Here is an 18,382-nt window from a genome sequence, read left to right as displayed (position 1 = left end):
AGGAAGCAAGAGCATTTCTTATCTACTTTCAGCTGTACTTTCATGTTTTGTTCTCAAGGGAAATTCTAGAGGCAATTGAAAGTCCACTCCTGTAGCCGACTATAATAACAGAGGATTTTTTTTAAAAAAAGGAATACAATATGGACAGTATCATTTTTTAAGTCAAAGGGCCCCTGCAAACATACAAGGTTAGATGCAAACAGATTGTTGCACGGCTACGCTCTAAAATACTGATACAGTATGTCTAATTAGGTTAGACACCTAGACTGTCCTAAATGAATAACCCCAAGTACTTCAAAGTTACAGTAGCTACACTATATATAAGTTTCTTAGAGAGCAAAATTTGCTCTACCATGTACCTTATTGCACTGAAACTCAATGGGTTTTTGCATGTGACGAAAGACATAAAAAACCACTTCCCTAAATAGTCCGAGATGAAAACTAATTAAACTGACAAAACCAAAACCCAATTCCTTCTTCAAAGCTCTAGTTGAGTACATTATCTCTGTGAAACTCTTGGTTAGTGTTTCCTGTGCTTCATGAGTATGAATTTTGTACATATGGAAAACAACAAAGGCAAAAACACGGCTGATGCTGAAAACAAGTGTACAGTGTGAGGTAATGAGCATTTTATACTAAGAGACAACTTAATGATGCTCGGCAGTGAGAATTCTATCTAAACAGTTATACTTGGATCTAAAGTCCACTTTCTCTGAAGTAATTGGAAAGCTTACATGAATTTCAGTTTCTGTAGGACCTGCGTTTTTGAATACAGGTTCATGCAAATTTATACTGATGGCCACACAATGCTTCAAAAAAGTTTAAAGCAAGAGCAAAATGGCATCTCTGCAGTACATTACCAAAAGAATAGCTTTATTATATATATAAATTGACACACAGTCTCTGTGCACCTACTGTTCCGCATACTCTGTGTGTAAAACCACACATACCCTGCCTCGATTTTAATGGGGTTGCATTTTTGTCATAGAATAATTTTCCCTATGGCATAATACACTGAAAATATCATTGTAGTAAAAGTAATATGTCTCCATACAGCAAGAATCTTTGTGACGGGTATCTATAGAGTATAATTACCTCTGATTACACGCAATGGGTGTCTTAACATCCTCCCACTGTTTTTTAGTTTGACACCACGCAGAATTAAAGCGGCCAAGTCTGGGCCAGAGACGTGTGGAACACTTTGGCGACCTCGGCCCGGCTTTTATCACGGGTAAGCCCCTTAAAAAAAAAAAAAAAACAAAAAAAACAAGCGCCTCTTTCCACCTGAACGTTTTAACTTCAAGCTGTTCCCAGCGTAGGAGGGGAACATTTCTCAGAACAACGACGGAGCTTTAACGCGCGTTTGACCGGGCTGTCCACCCCTTTTCTGTGTGGGCCATTTTAGAGGGAACGACCTCGCTGGTGGCAGCCCACCGCCTCACCGCCCTTACTGCTCCGGCGCTACGGCTCCCCTCGGAGCTCGGTACCGCGGGGCACCTCCCGAAGACTCCCTACAGCACCGGCGACACCCGTACCTGAAGACCCGGCGTGCGGGAAGAAGGTTTTACCTCAGGGCCGGCGGCTGAGGGGACACTTGTAACGGCCCTGTGGCGGCAGCGCCGCCGCCCCCTCACACCCCTCGCCCGCCCCCCCGGGCCGAGGCGGCCGTTGGGCGGGCGGAAGGGGGGCGGGAGGGGGGAGAGGCGTCCCCTCCTCTCCCGGAGCGCCCGCTGCGGTAGGCGGCTGCTCCTCTCCGCCGCGGCTCGCCCCTCTGCCTCAGTAACGATGCCGTCCTAGCGAGGGATGATGACAGGGAGAGGAGAGGGGCAGAGCAGCCGCCGCCGCTGCCGCCGCCGTTGGGAGCCCTGTGTCTTGCTCGCCTCCCCGGCACTTCCCGGCTCCGCATCGCGCCGCCTTCCTGACGGGCGGCAGGAGGAGAGGGCGGAGGGGCGGCGGTGGTTTTATGGTGAGGGTTTTGCCCTCTCCAGGTGCTCTGTCCCCCGCCGGGCAGGGCTGTCCTCCTCCTCCTGCCTCCTTCCCCGCCACACACGCTGCCGGACGAGGCCGGCCGGGAGCGGGAGCAGCCGGCGCCGCCGCCGCCTGAGGGGACCCTGACCATGTCGAGCAAGAGCAGGAAGAGCAAGGAGCAGGGGAGAGTGACCTTCCCCCCGCAGCAGGAGGAGGAGGAGGAGGAGGAGGGGGGGGCAGAGGAAGAGGAGCAGCAGCGCCGGCGCCGCGGCTGGAGAGGCGTCAATGGGGGGCCGGAGCCCCCTCCGCCACCTCAGAGAGCCGTTAAAACCCTCCGGGAGCCCTACGGCTACTACCCGCCCCCCCCTTTTGCCAGCACCATGTAAGTCGGGCCCCGGGGGTGGGTTAAGAGGGTGCTGGACGGCAACTTCCCCTCAGGAATCGCCGTTTGGGGGGGGGGGGGGAGTTCGGGCGGACGGACGGACCCGGCCGTCGCGTCCCCGGCAAGTTGTGGCGCCCCGCTCCGTCCCGGCCAGGCGGGCCCGGCGGCGGCAGCAGCGCATCCCGCCCGGCCGGCCGGGCAGCCGCCGGGGGCGACCGGTGCAGCGAGGGGGAGACGGGGCCGGTTTGCCATGGCTGAAGTGCGGAGGCTTCGGGGAGAGTGCCCTGAGGGGACTCGTCCGGTCGCTACCTGCTGCCCGGCCCCCCTCCGCCCCCCGGTCCCTCCTCACGGCCCCTCGGCTTTGCTCCGTCAGGTAGCAGAAGGCAGGCAGGGTGCTGGGGCATCAAAGATTTCATCGCTTTCTTATTTCTCTTTTTTTTTTTTTTTTTCTTGGCTACTAGCATAGCTGCCGAGAATACCTGACTGTTGGCTCAGCTAAGGTTCAGAGAGCCCATTGCACCCTTTGGTACTAGCGGTGCTAATGCACCTCTTCCATATTTTTTTAAAAATCTAGGCTGCGATAAAAGCAGAGTCCCCACAGAAATCTAGGACACCTGTGCGGAAAAGCCTCAGTTCTTGAGATGCACCTTATCTTGTTTGATGTTGTCTTCGGAAATTTCAGTTTGTTGCTTTTTAAGATGCATTCATGTATATATAAATACTGACCATGACTAGACTTACTGCAAGAGAAACAAATTCAGTTTTCCTAATAGGGATGTTAACTTTCTTTTCTCTGACTTACAAAATGTAGGTTGTCCATGAATTATTCACTTATTTTTATAACACGCTGCAGTTTAGATAGACTCACCTCTGAGGATTACTTGAGTATTTTATACTTTCAGGACAATATTTAATTCTTAATTAAATATTTTAATTACTGGATGACAAACATTTTATTTTGAGTTTTAAGATAATATATTCAGCATTTATAGAAGTAGCCTTAATTAAAATCACTCTAGAGACAACTGTAAAGTACGGAAATAATTAGAATAGCGCTTAGAGTGGGATAACCACAAATAAAAGTGGTTTACCATCCCAGTGCAGGAATTCTTCACAGATACCCTGTACCCGGCAATCCAGACTTCAAGTGAAGGAATCTTCTGCACATCTTTAGCTGTCTGAAAGTTAGTTGCGCGTAAATTGTTTGTCTAGGCTCCCTCTGTAGATGATGGGATGAGAGAGGAAATTGCAGCGGGTAAGCCAGCATAGTCATTTATCCTCTTTCTTGAGGTGTCTGCCTTTCTCCATTCACCATAAAAAGAGCCTAGAGGATTAGTTTAGACTCAGACACTTTATTTCTAGGCAGTTGAAGCTAGCTCAGATGTATTGTAAGCTGCGAGTGTTAAACTTCTGGATCCCTTTTAGGTTACTGGCCTCCTAGAACTGTTGGCATATTCCTTTCTTTAAGAAATGGGTATTATGCCACCAAGGACTAAACCTAGAGTTCAGTTTGCACAGCTACAGGCATTTGAGCCTGGAGTGAGCTCCGTCTGTTGGAATTGCTTCCCAGTATATAATTCTTGTGGATCCTGTCCTGGGAGCCTATGACAGCAGTGATTGCGAGCCAGTGCCCAGTGGACCGACAAAAGGGCTGACAATCAATGTAATAGGAGTGTATTGAACTGACAGCACATAGAGGCAAAAGGCCCATCTTTCCCCTGTTATGTGCCCGCGGTCATCCTTGGCATAGCAGCAGGATTTTTTTTCTGGAATAATGTTTTGCGTTTGGTGCTAACGCCTAAAATCATAGCATATGTTAATGAGATAAGTATGAGTGTCAGTTTGCTCATAATGCACTCAGATTGACGCACGTAAGGCTTTAGTGTGCACAAAGTGAATATGAGAATCCTTGTCTGGAAGAAGTTGGAGTCTAAATATTCAGTATTGACAAATAGCGCAAGGGGAAAGAGGCAGGGAGATGTGAAATAGTTTGCACAAGAAGATGCACTTAGTTGGTATTTGAAATGTCTTCACTCTGAAAGCTGTAACCTGTGCAAGGTGTCTGTCAATGTACAGCTGGCTCCCTCCGGTGCCACATATTGCTGGAAAAAGTAATTAACCTCAGATTCCCACTAAGACTGCAGACTGGATGTAATACTTGTTTCACAAGGTACTATATGTCCCAGTGGGAAAAAATGTAGACAGAACCTGTAAATTAAATGTAGTAGGCATTGGATGCCCGGTTTCCTGAGTCTCTCTGAAAATCATAGCTTAGTTTCCTGAGTGGAATGACAGAACACAAATAAAGCGCTGAGTGTAAAAGGGGCTTTAAAATTCTTTGTTGCTGCAGCCCTATTAACTTGGTTATTTTCCTGGTGAGATGTTTGCCTTTTTCTGTGTGTGCATAGATGCACTGCTGTCATCAAAATACAGTCCTTTTTTTCCCACAGGAATTCAGATGGTTGGTATTTTCTGTTGAGGAGTTAGTGGAGAGTAATGGTAGGAAAAAGCTCTACACAATTTGTGAGGCGGGAGGGGAAGGAACAAACTAAGTGTGTGTACACCTCCTGATATCTCATTGTGTTTTGTTCCATTTTTTGACTAATTCTTTCCAGTTTGGAGCCAGAACTTCTGTGAACTGACATGAGGACATTTTGGATGATGGATTGTGTCATTTCAGACCAGTGGGAGAGTATAGACCTGAGTCAGATCGTGCAGCTGGCCTGATTTATGTTCTGCTATTCAGCTGAATTAGCCTCCCTCTTCTGGAAAGCCCAGGCAGTAGTTCAAAGAAGGGAGAAGGAAGCTTTCATTTAATACATTTTGGATTTGGTGCGGGGATTCCCAAACTGTGTGGAACATGCGCAAACTTCCATGCAAACATATGTGAATGTGATGCTATTTTTACTGGTGAAGAAACAGATTTACCAGCAGCCTCTTCTGGCACGTGGCTGTAGCAGAGCTTGGAGGGATGGCAAAGCCCTCATTTGGGAGAGGCAGTGAGGCTGGGCGAATTGCCCCTCTAACACTGCTCGTGGCCCTGCACAGAGCCAGGAGCTGCTGTTTAAGAGATCTCACGAGTCATGAGCTAAAATGCTGCTCATATGTATGTGCATGTCTGAGCACTTGCTTTTGGGAGCAAGCAATTATAATTCCTTCATTTTAAACCTAGGACCTCAGAGGTTACTTTTGGCAGAACAAGAGGCACAATTCATATCTCCTGTGCAGCTGACTCTGGTGGTGTTGCTTTTTAAATGTGTGTGCCCATTGGCGTTTCCGTGCTGTACTTATCTGAGCTGTCTATAATCACTGGACTCCGTTTCCTTTTCAGGGCTTGAATAGAATCAAGATTACTGATGTTGTACTGCAGTTTAGCAGTGGGGTGAACTGCTTGTAAATCGTTGATGCCATCTTTTATTGCATTTAATAGTTCAGGGAGAGTAACAGGCTGTTCTTCAGTAAGATGTTAGAAAATAGCTCTATGGCTTTGGGAAGGCCCAGAATGAAACCTCTGTTTCTCCAACTTCTCACTTTTTTCTTTTATTTTTTTTTAATAGCTTATGCAGTTTGCAGTGTTAAAAAATAGAAACAAGATTATAAATCTTTTGAACTGCTGTTGATGAGATAATGAAAGAACACGAGGAATTCTCAGGTCAACTGTTTGTCCCATGTTTCTGTCCTTCTGCTACAACTCTGAAAGTTTGAATGTGAAAAGGGATGGGTAGGCCAACAGAGTAAAAATCTGTAATTGAAATAATCCATGGTAGAAGCAGAGGAATCATAATGCTTGCTCCAGTCCTTTGCAGTGGCTGCGCTGCTCAAATTTCTAGCCTTGTACATAGGAGTAACTGTCCAGGCAACAATACGATGCAATGTAAGGTTATAGTAAATGTGGTGCATACGAAACACAAGAGACAAGTGGCCATTGCTTGCTTAGTGGAATTTTTTTAAAATACTTTTCATATGACCGTCCTACATTTTAGGTGAAAATATTTAAGGTAAACATAAATATGTTACAATGTAGGATAGTTTTTTTTGTGTCTTATGACATTACCTGGTATGTAACAAACCAGTTAGTTGTTCAGAATGTACCTAACATTGCTTTATCTGAAAACTGGTCATACTTACCACTAGGTAAAGGTCTTGAAAGGTGATATACTTCTTTAGGAGCCATGGCCTCACTAATGTGAGAGTTCTGCTGCAAAGCTGAAATGGAGGTATTGTGCTTTCGTATTATTCAACAAGAGGCTGAATTAGGGTCCTATCACATCTTGGTTAATTGTTAATCATGTTGTACTGGGTTATGTTCATTTACCGCTATCACTGAAGTTATTGAGAGTTTGCCTAAGTAGGAAGCAGTGAACTAGACTTAAGCTGGCAAATGGCTAATGGTAGCAATATACTTAAGGAAATAAACTTTTAACTTAAGACCATCCTTGTTTTATACTGATAAATGAATTATTCTGAAGGTTGGTGTACCAGCCTGGAAGTTTCTGAAGTTCTTTCTTGCCAGTGAAGCTCTTCAGTTCCTCAAAACAGCTGCCTAACCGGTGCACACTTAGGGCCAAGTGAAATGTGTCCAGATGTGGTGGAACTGATGTACTTGTTAACATGATTGCTCCTCCCCAGTTCTATACTTCTTATTAGTGCTGGGCAGCAAACAGAGGCTTGAAGCTTTATGGACCCCTTGGCCATTTTTCTGCTGTGAAATGCGAAAAAAAGTTGGGGAAAAAATGGAGTGGCTCAGCTGCTGCTTCATGCTAGCAAAAGGGGACTGAATTCTGTTGTCTCACCTTCCTGCTGCATACCACGTAGTGTGATTATCCAACTTGTGTACTAGGACTACAACTTACTTAATGTCATGGTGCATCTCTGCTGAAGAATTAATATGAAATAATTATGTGTTTTTCTTGCTTGGTGTTCTTGTGGCTTCTTTGCCATGCATTCTACAGAGTTTTAATTATTTCTGTTCTTTCAACTATTTGGAACAGTTGGGAAGAGGGGCATCATACTTTCCATCTCTCCTTCCCTCTTTTAATGTAAGTTGTCAGCTCCTTACAGAGACAAGGTTGAGAATATGAACACAAATAATTAATGTACACTTAGTTCTATTTTAATCATATTTTTAAGCCAGTCTAATGATATTTAGAGATGTGACTTGAGATTTTGTTGTTTTGATTACTTCCATTGGTAAATATTACATATAAAATGTGCTGAAAACAGCGAAATAGTTAAAACTAAATTTTTTAGCATTTTCTTCATGCTTTGGGGTAGCTTAAAAATATTAGATGTAAGAACAGGAGAGCAGAAAACAGAATAGGGGACCTTGTACCTGATGCATCTTGCTTGCAGTACTCTGACCAGAGCTGCACTGGCTTCAAGGTCTTTGAATTTGCTGAGGAAAGGAGGGAAGAAGAGGGGAAGGAGGTATGGATGAACCTAACAGTCTGAACCTAGCTGGCTGTGTGGTGCTATACAAGATTTTTTGCTTTTTATTTTTTTCAGGAGGTCTTCACAATATTTTAGTCATTAAAATACCAAGCAACTTTCATTTTTATTTTGAGAAGATACTGCAGTCTCTTCAAATATATAATTTCTGTCACAAGATTTATAGCTAAGGAAATCTTCCTTAGTGGGAAGTTATTCTAATGTAACACCTTTGGAAGGATATATCTCTCTTTACAGAAGTCAGATGAGTCACTTAAGTCAGACAGTGGGTTTTGAAAGAAAGATAGATAAAACAGAAAATAAGTGTCGTATCTCAAAATATCCTGAAAAATTACACTGAATATATAGTGGAAAATGTATTGTTATGTATTTCATAAAAGATAAATGAGATTCAAGGTGGCAGTTTAGAGCCTTCTTAAATCAGTAAGTCAGCATGAGTCAATCTGTTCTCTCTTTTTAACTTTTTTTTAATACACATACTTTTTTTCTTTATAGCATTACAGTAAACAATTACATTTCTGTAGCTGTATGTTTTTAGATGTGGAGGAAGAATAGAAACATAGCAGCATAGCAGACAATAAGATCTTGTTTGAAAGGTAACTATGAAAAGACAACATTTCTGGTTTTATTTCTGATTTTGTTGAGGAATAAGGTAGTAGCATGCTGTGGCTGTTCACCATACACACTCTGGGCTCAAATATTTATATCTGAGTACTACCAAATATGAAATATGCCTGAGCTTAAACACATTAAATCAGTTTTGTGTTTAATAGAGTCGCAAATCCTCTCTGTTATGCAGCCTTTTTCATAGACTTAAAGAGTACAAAAGTGAAAAAAAAAAGGATCCTGTCATACTTGGCAAAGCAGTTTTGGCACATATTTCAAAAAGTAAATACGAGTTAGCATTGCTTGTACTGCAGTGCCACCCAGGTGATTTCTGGTAGTCCAGAAATACCAGCCACAGATGAAAATGTAAAAAGATTAAATGCTTCAGCCCAGGAGAGACCTGCCCTTAGCAACGAGTATTACAATCTCTTCACTTGGTCTGTGGTGGAATTGCCCATTTGTGTTAACTGAAATGTTCAGAGCATGGACTAGCTTTTACGATATTTGTAGCTGTGATAAAGTGATTAAGATTTTATGTTTTGCTGAATTTATTACAACTGATGCAGATAGCTGGAAGGCCAGACATACTCTTACAACTTGAATGGAATTAGTTATGCCCCATGAAAACCGTTAGGGCTGATGTTGCGGCATATGGGGAAATCCAGTGATGCCAAGAGGCGTATTTTGTGCACTGGAAATATAGCTAAGCTCATTGTTGAAAAATCACATGAAAAATAAAAAAGACTGCATTTAGAAGAATGTTGCTGAGGTTGTGGATTTGAACCAGCAGCAATTAGGATTTGCAGATTTTTGAAGCTGCCCATGCAGGTTCCACTATGTTCACTTAAATGTGTAGCATTTGTGTGCGCCGTGTGTGTGCCATTTTTCCCTTGGTTCTGTCCTTTCGCAGACTGACAAGGTTTGCTTAAAAAGGGCTGTTTGATATTATATTTTGCCCTCAGCATTCATTATGTGTACCCACATCTCTCCTAATGCACATTACCTGTCTTTTGCACTGAGGGTAGAAGGATTAATTTCCTCTTCAGTTTTTTCTGTCTGGCCTTTTACTCATCTCTGAGTTTTTCACTGAAGTGAATAAATTAATTTTCCCAATGCTCCTGTAAAGTGGGAGCCAACTGTTCATTTTTATAGATGAGGAACAGAGGCATATAGGACTTAAGGACCCAATTTGAAGTTTCTAAGGCCTGTTTGTCTCTATGTAGCATATATATAGTGTTATATGTATTCAAAGCACACCCTCCATTAACTCATATATTGTTCTATCAGCTGCATTGGTGTCTCTGTGCCCATCAAATCAGCTCAAGTGATCTCTATCCCTTGAGCTAATGGATTAACTGATAGCAGCTGGAGGCTGTCTTTCTCAATATAGAGCTGGACTAGAAAGGAAGGGGAGATTGCTGATGGGTTTCACATTTATTTGCAGACAGTAGTGAAGGAAGGTTCTGGTATCTATCCCGAGTACCTTTTCAGGCCTTTGGCCTCTGCTGTGGCAGGCATAAATGCTTCTTTTCTTCCCCCAGCTGTGGCCACTTTAGCCTGATCCCATCTATTCTGTTGTTTAAGACCTCTTCAGGCAGTTGTTTCCTGTTGTTTTCTCTAGCTAGGTAGTGTCTGCTCCTCAGCCTCTTGTCCTAGGTCTCTTTTCTTTGCAATTTCTGGTCTTGCTTCTCTGAACCTCCTCTCCCCTCTCTAGTTTCCTTACCTAGCTAGAGATCTAGCTCAGCATCCATTCTGTCTGTTCTCTCAGCCCGTTCCTGTTTGCTCCCCACTGTTCTCAGCCAGTATCTTCACTGGTTCATAATTCCAGTTTCTGTGTTCTCTGAATTAGCTTGTCTACCCTTTATTTTGTCTTGTCCCCCGTCTCTTTTCTCCCCTTTTCTGCTTTTGCAACCAGTTTTTGAGGGGAGTTCACAGCTTCCCTGGTTCTCAGTTCCCTTTCCTAAACAATCTCACTTTCTTACACCCAGGTTTCCTCTTTCCAGAGCAGCCTGCCATCCCAATTTTCATTCAATAGCTCTTTGACTTTCCCATTTTTCTTGGTTGTATTACAAGGATGCATGAGGGCTTTTAAAAAAAAAAAACAAAACCAAACATATATTCATGTAATAACATTAGATAGCTTCTTTCTTTCAGCTCCTGGAATGGTAGATGTATAATAGAAGTAGGCTGAACATAACCCAACAGCATTGCAGGAGTCTAGCTGGAGTGAGAGATGATCCCCATCAACACTGGACATGCCCGGTGTCTGGAATCTGTGAGCAGTTTAGTCACTAGCATCCAGAAAGTCTGTTGAATGTGAATGAACTGTTGTTTTTCAAAGACTTATAATTTGACCAAACTGACTCATGAGTAGAATCTTCCAGATTTGGTAATGTTTCTAGTAGTAACAGTAGAAGGTGTGAGATCAGGCTTCGTTGTGTATTGCTTGACAAGACATCAGGAAGAAAACTTGTTTTCACCTCTTATTTATGGGAACTACAATATGGTAAGCATAAATATTGCCTTCCTTAAACCATCAGCTTGAATGCCTATGGTGGATGGTATTAACCACTACTGAAAGTAGTATAGTAGATGTGTTTTCTTTTTATATATATACACCTAAGTGAGTTGGGAGGGATTTCTGAAGAGAAGTAACATCTTACATAAAGAAAAAAAAATCTTGACCATGCTAATAAAACAGAAATAGCCTTTGGCATTGAACCTGTAAGTGCCTTTAGGTTGCAGGCAAGCAAGCATGAAAGCAGAAAGATCACAATAAAGTATACTTCTTGTCAGTAGATGGGCAAATGACAAGGGACAAAATAAGTCATTATTTTTGTAGCCACAGGAGAAATGGAAGCTACAAATAACCAACACAATGAAATTCTGTTACCTTTTTGTTTTCTCATTAGGTACATTGAAGAAAGTCCATCTCTGAGACGTATGACTATGATGAGGGAAAAGGGAAGGCGACAGGCCATTAGAGGCCCAGCATTCATGTTCAACAACAGGGGCACCAGTCTTACGGCTGAAGAAGAGCGCTTTCTAGATGCAGCAGAGTATGGGAACATACCTGTGGTGCGCAAAATGCTGGAGGAGTCAAAAACACTGAATGTCAACTGTGTTGACTACATGGGCCAAAACGCCTTGCAGCTTGCTGTAGGGAATGAACATTTGGAAGTGACAGAACTTCTGTTAAAAAAAGAGAACTTGGCACGGATTGGAGATGCCCTGCTGCTCGCAATCAGCAAGGGCTACATTAGGATAGTGGAAGCAATTTTGAATCATCCTGGGTTTTCAGTAAATAAGCGACTGACTCTGAGCCCTTGTGAGCAGGAGCTCCAGGATGATGATTTTTATTCCTATGACGAAGACGGTACACGCTTTTCTCCAGATATCACTCCCATAATTTTAGCTGCCCACTGCCAAAAATACGAAGTCGTGCACATGCTATTGATGAAAGGAGCAAGGATAGAAAGACCTCATGATTATTTCTGTAAATGTAATGACTGTACAGAGAAGCAAAAGCATGATTCTTTCAGTCACTCTAGGTCAAGAATAAATGCGTACAAAGGACTGGCTAGTCCGGCTTATCTGTCCCTCTCCAGTGAAGATCCAGTACTCACTGCTTTAGAACTCAGCAATGAACTTGCCAAGTTGGCCAACATTGAAAAAGAATTCAAGGTAATAGTTTTGGTGTTTCTCTCTGTTATTGTTTTAAAGTTGCCGTTACTTTGTGATGTCTTTAGATGCTTGAAATTATTTCCTGTGTCTTTGCTTTTTCAATTGCAAATGCTTTCATGATATTTATTGTCTGTCATTCGTGATTTTGAGTTTTCAATACGTAAGCCTTTAAAAAAGAAATTTTAATGAAGTGAAATTGCTTTTGCACCTAGTGTTTTTGGAGAAAATTGGAAAAAGGGACAGTGTGTATTCTGATAACCTTGCAGCAGATGGTAAACGATTTTGGTTGCTGTAGCAGACAAAGATCGTTTTTAGTTATAAATGCTGACAAGAAGCAGAAATATTATGCTTTTCTTGAGCATGCTGCAGCATTGACTTTATTCCCTCTTTTTTATTTGTACTAATTTTGAATGATGTCTCCAAATTGTTAAGAATACAGAAAGTGGGGGGGTTTTGATGCACCTTTTAGAAATGTCAGCTGTTAGACTGATTACAGATGTAGGTTCCGTTGTCTGTTTTTGAGCTGTATCTGGTTTAGTATGCCAGTGCCCTGACTTTTCCTACATATTTCAGCCTCTCCATTGGACAATTAATGACTTAGTTAACTGTTGCCCAGTGCATTTTTTTTTTATGATATTGCAGTTTTGTTGAATACCTTGAAAATGTACAGTAACAACCCCCCTTGCCCCTGCCTCCCCCAAGCCCCACAAAACAAATCAAACCCCAGTACACTGCATGTAATAAGAAAAGCTCAGCTTGGGGAATGACAGATTGTTCTCAGGAAGTAGTGATATTAACAGCATTCTATCTAGTTTTAGCAAAAAATTTACTGGTGTTCTGCAGGGTCAGAGTTAGGTGTCACTTCTTTGTTTAATATCTTCATAAATGATCCGAGAGAGGCAAACAATGCATTAACCTTTTCAAACAACAGCAAGCATTGCTAACACTGTGGAGTACTCAGAAAAAATGTACAACTACCTGGAGAAATCATAAATTAATAAACTGAACTTTACCAGAAGAGGAAGAAACAGTTTTAGACTCCTGAGAAAGAATAGCTCCAGACATAGCTATAACTGAGTGAATAAAAAGATAATTTTAAAATTAGGTTTCAGTGCTGAGGAGGACTCATGTATTATACCACGCACTAATAAAATGTAAAAGTCAATTTAAACCTTTCCTCTTCTTCCTTTGCTGAAGGAATCCCCTCATGCCATGCTGCGTAACGTGTAATTTGGCAAATGGGTTGAGTATTTCCTCAATGTATTTATTCAGGAATATAGGAAAAATGTCAGATTTTTCTTTTTCCTCTGCTGAAAAAGTACTGAACTGGGAAAGCTCTTTGTGAACGTAAAATTGAAGAATTAGAAAATTTTGTTATATCTGCATTTGTTGGTTTTCTGAATAACACTTTGGTGGTTGTGGACACAAACCTTTGGATGTTGTCCCCCCGCCCTTTCTCCTGCAGTTTCTTAGAACTTTTCTTTTGGGTTGGCACCTTAGAAACTCCCATCTTTTTCTTTGTGATGCTGCATACAAATTTTGTTGTTATACCTGTGTTCAGAAACACTGGTGGGCTTAGGGACTCAATTTGTGTTACGCAACTCCCTAGGAACCTGAAATACAATCTCTGCCACCAAAAGCTAAATTAAGGCAAGCTGTATCATGTTTTTGTAAGGGGAGGATGTAGATGATTAGAACTGAATAGAAAATTTTCACTAAATGTACAAATTCATGGGAAGCTCCTGTATCATAAGTACTAATCCCATGAATACAAATTTCAGCAGAAAAGGAATAGCTTGAAATTTTGGAGGCAGAAAAGTGATGTTTTTTTGTTGGATTTCTCATTTCAAACCAGAACTTTAAAAAATTACTTCATTTTTTAAAATATTAAATTGTCACAGAATACAATATTCTGGTTTTCAATTTTTTCTTTTTTTTTTTCTTGTTCTCAACTGTTTAGTCTCTATTCATTGGTATTTTGGGATGCCTAAGAGCACGAGAAATCCACTATTTTCACAGATTTCGCTGTTTTTGAATAGCACTGAGACAGCTGCTGACCTTGCGAGGTGTATAAGATAATTCAGTTTTGGCACCTACAGCAGGAATTGTTCTTGGATCCTTGCTAGCATGGCAATTCCAGCTTCTCATCAAAATCAAAACATTACAGTGAAATAATTATTCTCCTTACTGACCTCACATCTGTCTCTTTTCCTTCTGATTCTTATGCATCTCAGGGCGTTCTTTCTGTTTCTACCAAGCCTGGTAGGAGAGTTGCTTGTTTTCCTCTGGCGTTGATGCTTGGTCACCCTTCGTCGGGAGAAGGGGTAGTGGAAAAGGGAAAAAGGGAGGAGGAAAAGGAAGAGACAAGGATTTTTTTAGCCTTACCATTAAACCAAATTCAGGAAGGGCTGAAATTGCACAGCTGATGAGAAAACTGTATTCCACTGGAGCTGTGGGCCGGTATGATGGGGCTTTTTGTGGCATGGATGTAATACCAGATGCCACATTGAGAGCTGTAGAAGTAGATCAAGGAGAAAGCAAGCAGCACTTACAGAAGTCCATTGTGAGAGCTTGCCACACTTGATGTAAGTCCAATTTGTAACTGTCTTTTCAGCGTTTTCCTTTCTATAGGTACGTAATCTGAATATGTTTTGCTAATAACTGTGTGCTTTGTCACGTCCCAGAGGAGAAGACTTCTAGTCTGACAGTCACATTCCCTATGAGGCAGAATGACTGATAGACTTCTGGTGCACTCTCCTTTAGGATCATCACTGGAAATGCTTAAATATTCCAATAAAATTCAATCTATAGCACAACACTGAGCAAAATTGTTTCAGGGTAAAGAAAAATGGACAAAGTAGTTCATCTCCCACAGAAAATGAACAAATCTGTTTACAGGGACTTTTGATGATATTCATGATTTATTTTTACTATCTATGGTACATTAAGGCCCATAGCATTTCCTATGCATGTTCTCAGCAACACGCTTCCTGGATGTGGAGCACTTGTACAGAAAATATTTTTCTAGGTGGTTTTCCCACAGAGTATAGGGTGAACCTGTTTAAAAATGCTTGAGGGCAGAGCTTCCTAGTAAATGTTTGCTAAATTGAACCTTACATCTTTTGTGTATGCAAAGTCCAGTCTGCCTCCATCATTTATGATTTACACTAACAAGTTCTGCTGTTCATGGGCAAACCAGAGTTTGCACAAGTGTATTAGGAATGTGGGAAGGTGGCTTAAGACATTCATTCATGACAGTCAATTCCCCATAAATATTAAAAAACTTATTAATTACAGTGATTTTTTATTATTATTATTTTCTCTTCAGAAGTAAGGAGGAAGGATTCAAAGAAACTGATGAACACTAATTTCTCCTGGAAGATACAAAACATGTAGACAAAAATAAGTACTGAAAATGAGTAAAAATAGATGGGGAAACAGGAGCCCAAAAGACCATTTCACTTTCTTTCATCCTCAAGCTTCCTTACTTCCTACTCATTTGTGAAATCCTTGTTCCAAGCTGCTGTTACTCCTTTTGCTCTTCTTCATCTGTTTTATTGTAGTTTCTTCTTTCCACTGTTTCCCCTTTTTGTTCTTTGCATCCACTTGTCTTCCCCTATTTTCTTCTATTCATTTCACTCTTTGGATTTCCTTTTCTCTTGTCTCCCTTCTAAGTGCTCACCTAATTGTCTTTTCTTTTTTCTTTTAATCTCTATCTTCCTCCCTTTAGGTTCTTTATTGCATTTTCTAATCCTGGTAAAGCATGGCTGGCTTGTCTGAACATGCTGGTGACTCCTCTTTAGGTCTGGAAACCAGCTAAGGGAATAGCAGAGATTATCAGTGCCTGGCTGTCAAAGCAGCAAGACATCATTTTAGTGGCCAGTATTGCAGCATATCATCCCTGTGGCTAGCACAGGAACTACAGTATTTCTCTTTCCTTCCTTGGTGATCCTAGTCCCCGTTCCAGGGGTTGACAGCAGGATTTTGGATGATGTCAGAATTTCCCATTTGTTTTATCTGAGTCAAGACTGCCACCAAATCGTAAAAAAAATCGTCACTCTTCCATGCCTACTGCAAACACTCCAAATTTCAGTCTCTTAATGCAGCTGATTAGATTCTCTCTTGTTAGGTTTTTAGGGGTGTCTTATATGCAGTAGAGATAATTAGAAAGAAAGCAACATTGTTGATGAAGTTCTGTGTCGTAAGATGGCAAAAACAGAATTCTGCTTCACTCTGAGTTTCTTCAGCAATTTTGATATTTATAAGGGCTTTTATAACCAATGGGTCTGCTCAGAAAATGTTTTCAAAGTGTATCAAACCTTCTGGTTTGATTTCTTTCTTTTATTGAAAAGGACAAAACCTGTTAAGTTAGAAAAAGTTATGGAGTGGAGTTCTACTGGCATCTGTCTTCATGGGTAGTTGGAGATCTCCAAGATGTACTGCTTTGTTCCTGATAGACTGGTTAGGGAAGCTCAGTCTGGAACTGTATATTGTCTTTATGTAAAAAAAGTGTTCGTTACCATAGTTGGAGAATCATGTTTTCCAATCTTCATAGCACCACAAAATACTTTGCCATACAAATATTCCCAATTTTTATGTTTTCTTGTTCTTCTGTTTTTAGCAGACCTTGCCCATTGTGGCTGCTGTGGGTTACTAAAGTTAATTGATATTAACCCTTCTTCCTGAGAACTTTAAAACTTTTACTGCACAGTGGTGGGAGACTTTTTAGCAGTCAGAACAGCTGATGGAACTTTCCTTTGGCGTCACTGTAGAAAAAAACAGGACAAGGTAGCTAAAAAGCCCCGTGATAGTCTCTGTATGCTAGCTAATTACTGTCCTTTGTAAGCAAGCTCAATTCTCCCGGTGGAAATTGCGCTAGCTGATATCATGTCAGAATTTGGTCCATCATAGCAAGAATCAAAAAGATCGTAGTCCCGCTTTATGTAGCGTAAATCCCTGTTCCCAGTTTTGCTAAAAGCTCCTGCTGAAACCAACGGAAGATGTGGACATGCATCTAAAAGCGGAATCTGTCAGTGTTCCAAGTAAATTTACATAGTGTTATCTCAGCTGAACTAACAAAGAGTGTTCAAGCTTGATCTACGTTTAGGTCCAACTTTTAAAAGGACGGGGCCTAGATCCATAATCATTAGTGCAATTATGTGCTTGATTTGCATATACAGTTCCTGTAGTTATATATGCAAACTGTCTGTGTAAGTGATCTCAGAACGGCCATTTAATATGTAATACTTAACATAAATCTATGATTGCATATAATGTGTGTGAACTAGTTATGCAGTTGTGCATGGTAACAGCCCGTGGTGCTTACAGGAATGTGGTGCTCTCAAAAGAAAACAGATATGTACGTTTTGTTTGACTGCATGTAACTCCCCAGTATAAATTTTCTTTGGAATAGTTAAAAATCTTACGGGCGAAATCAGCTGAAGATTTTTGTTCATATGCTTCATTTTTTAACAGATTGATAGGTTCTTTGTCAAAATTCTAGATGAACTCACAAGGTAGTCTTTAATGTTATGAGTGAGATGAGAATATGCAGAGTTGGACAGGCTGAGACCCAACCATTGGTGTGTGCCAGAGTCCTCTGAAACTGTCATGAGACACAGTTCTGCAATCCCAGTCGTCCATTATGTACTGGTGTCAGCTGTGGTATCTGTGAAATACAGAATACAGGTTGATATTTTTAATGTTACAAAGATGTCTGTGTAACCATTAATTTTTTTGAGAGCTATCATTTAAGGTGATTTAGCTAGTAAAACCAATTAAGTTAGGTTGTGAATTTGTTGAAGAAGCACTTTGTTGATCAAGGAAGCTGAGTCCCTTTATTATGACAAAAAATAGGCCAAGAACTCCACTGTATAAGCAGATCTATTGGTGCCTCGCTCTGTTTGGTGTTCCCCTGAAGATTAGCTTCATGCTAAAGAATTCGCAACTTCCACAGTATGTAGCAGGGCTTTTCAAACATGGATACTCCACAGGGGGAGTTCTGGTAGCCTTGTTTAGAATACGGAAAAGGTGAGTGATCTGTTGGCTTCATTTGTATCTTCTCAAGAGTAAGCAGAGGTGTGTATGTGGATGGCCGAGACCACAGATTCTGGTTTTTGCTGTTCCCACAACACCCTAGAGCTAGAAGATTGCTTGAGAATTGGGTCCCATGGTTACAATGTGGATAGTGTTTGTCTGTTTAATTCTGTAAAGCAATCAAATAGACTGAGATAAATTTGATTTGCTAATACATAAGTAAGTAAAGACCTGGAGAGGGAAATTTGACAAGTTTTC

At 41.4% G+C, this 18,382-nt stretch overlaps 1 protein-coding gene across 2 annotated transcripts in view; it reads left to right on the top strand.

Moving 5' to 3' along the window:
* Positions 1 to 2,117: 2,117 nt before the first annotated feature.
* Positions 2,118 to 18,382, top strand: part of TRPC3 (transient receptor potential cation channel subfamily C member 3) — a gene marked incomplete at both ends in the record, with an annotated part of 42,747 nt that continues 26,482 nt past the window's right edge. For both annotated transcript variants that reach the window (XM_082482961.1, XM_082482960.1), the window contains 2 exons: positions 2,118 to 2,350; positions 11,317 to 12,088. In XM_082482961.1, the coding sequence (XP_082339087.1) occupies positions 2,118 to 2,350; positions 11,317 to 12,088 (1,005 nt within the window). The remainder of the gene's footprint in view (positions 2,351 to 11,316; positions 12,089 to 18,382) is intronic.

The sequence above is a fragment of the Vanellus vanellus genome (assembly GCF_965231255.1).
Source record: "Vanellus vanellus genome assembly, chromosome: 4".
NCBI classification, from domain to species: domain Eukaryota; kingdom Metazoa; phylum Chordata; class Aves; order Charadriiformes; family Charadriidae; genus Vanellus; species Vanellus vanellus.
Note: the sequence above shows the minus strand (reverse complement) of the source record. Positions and strands in the feature narration are given on the sequence as shown.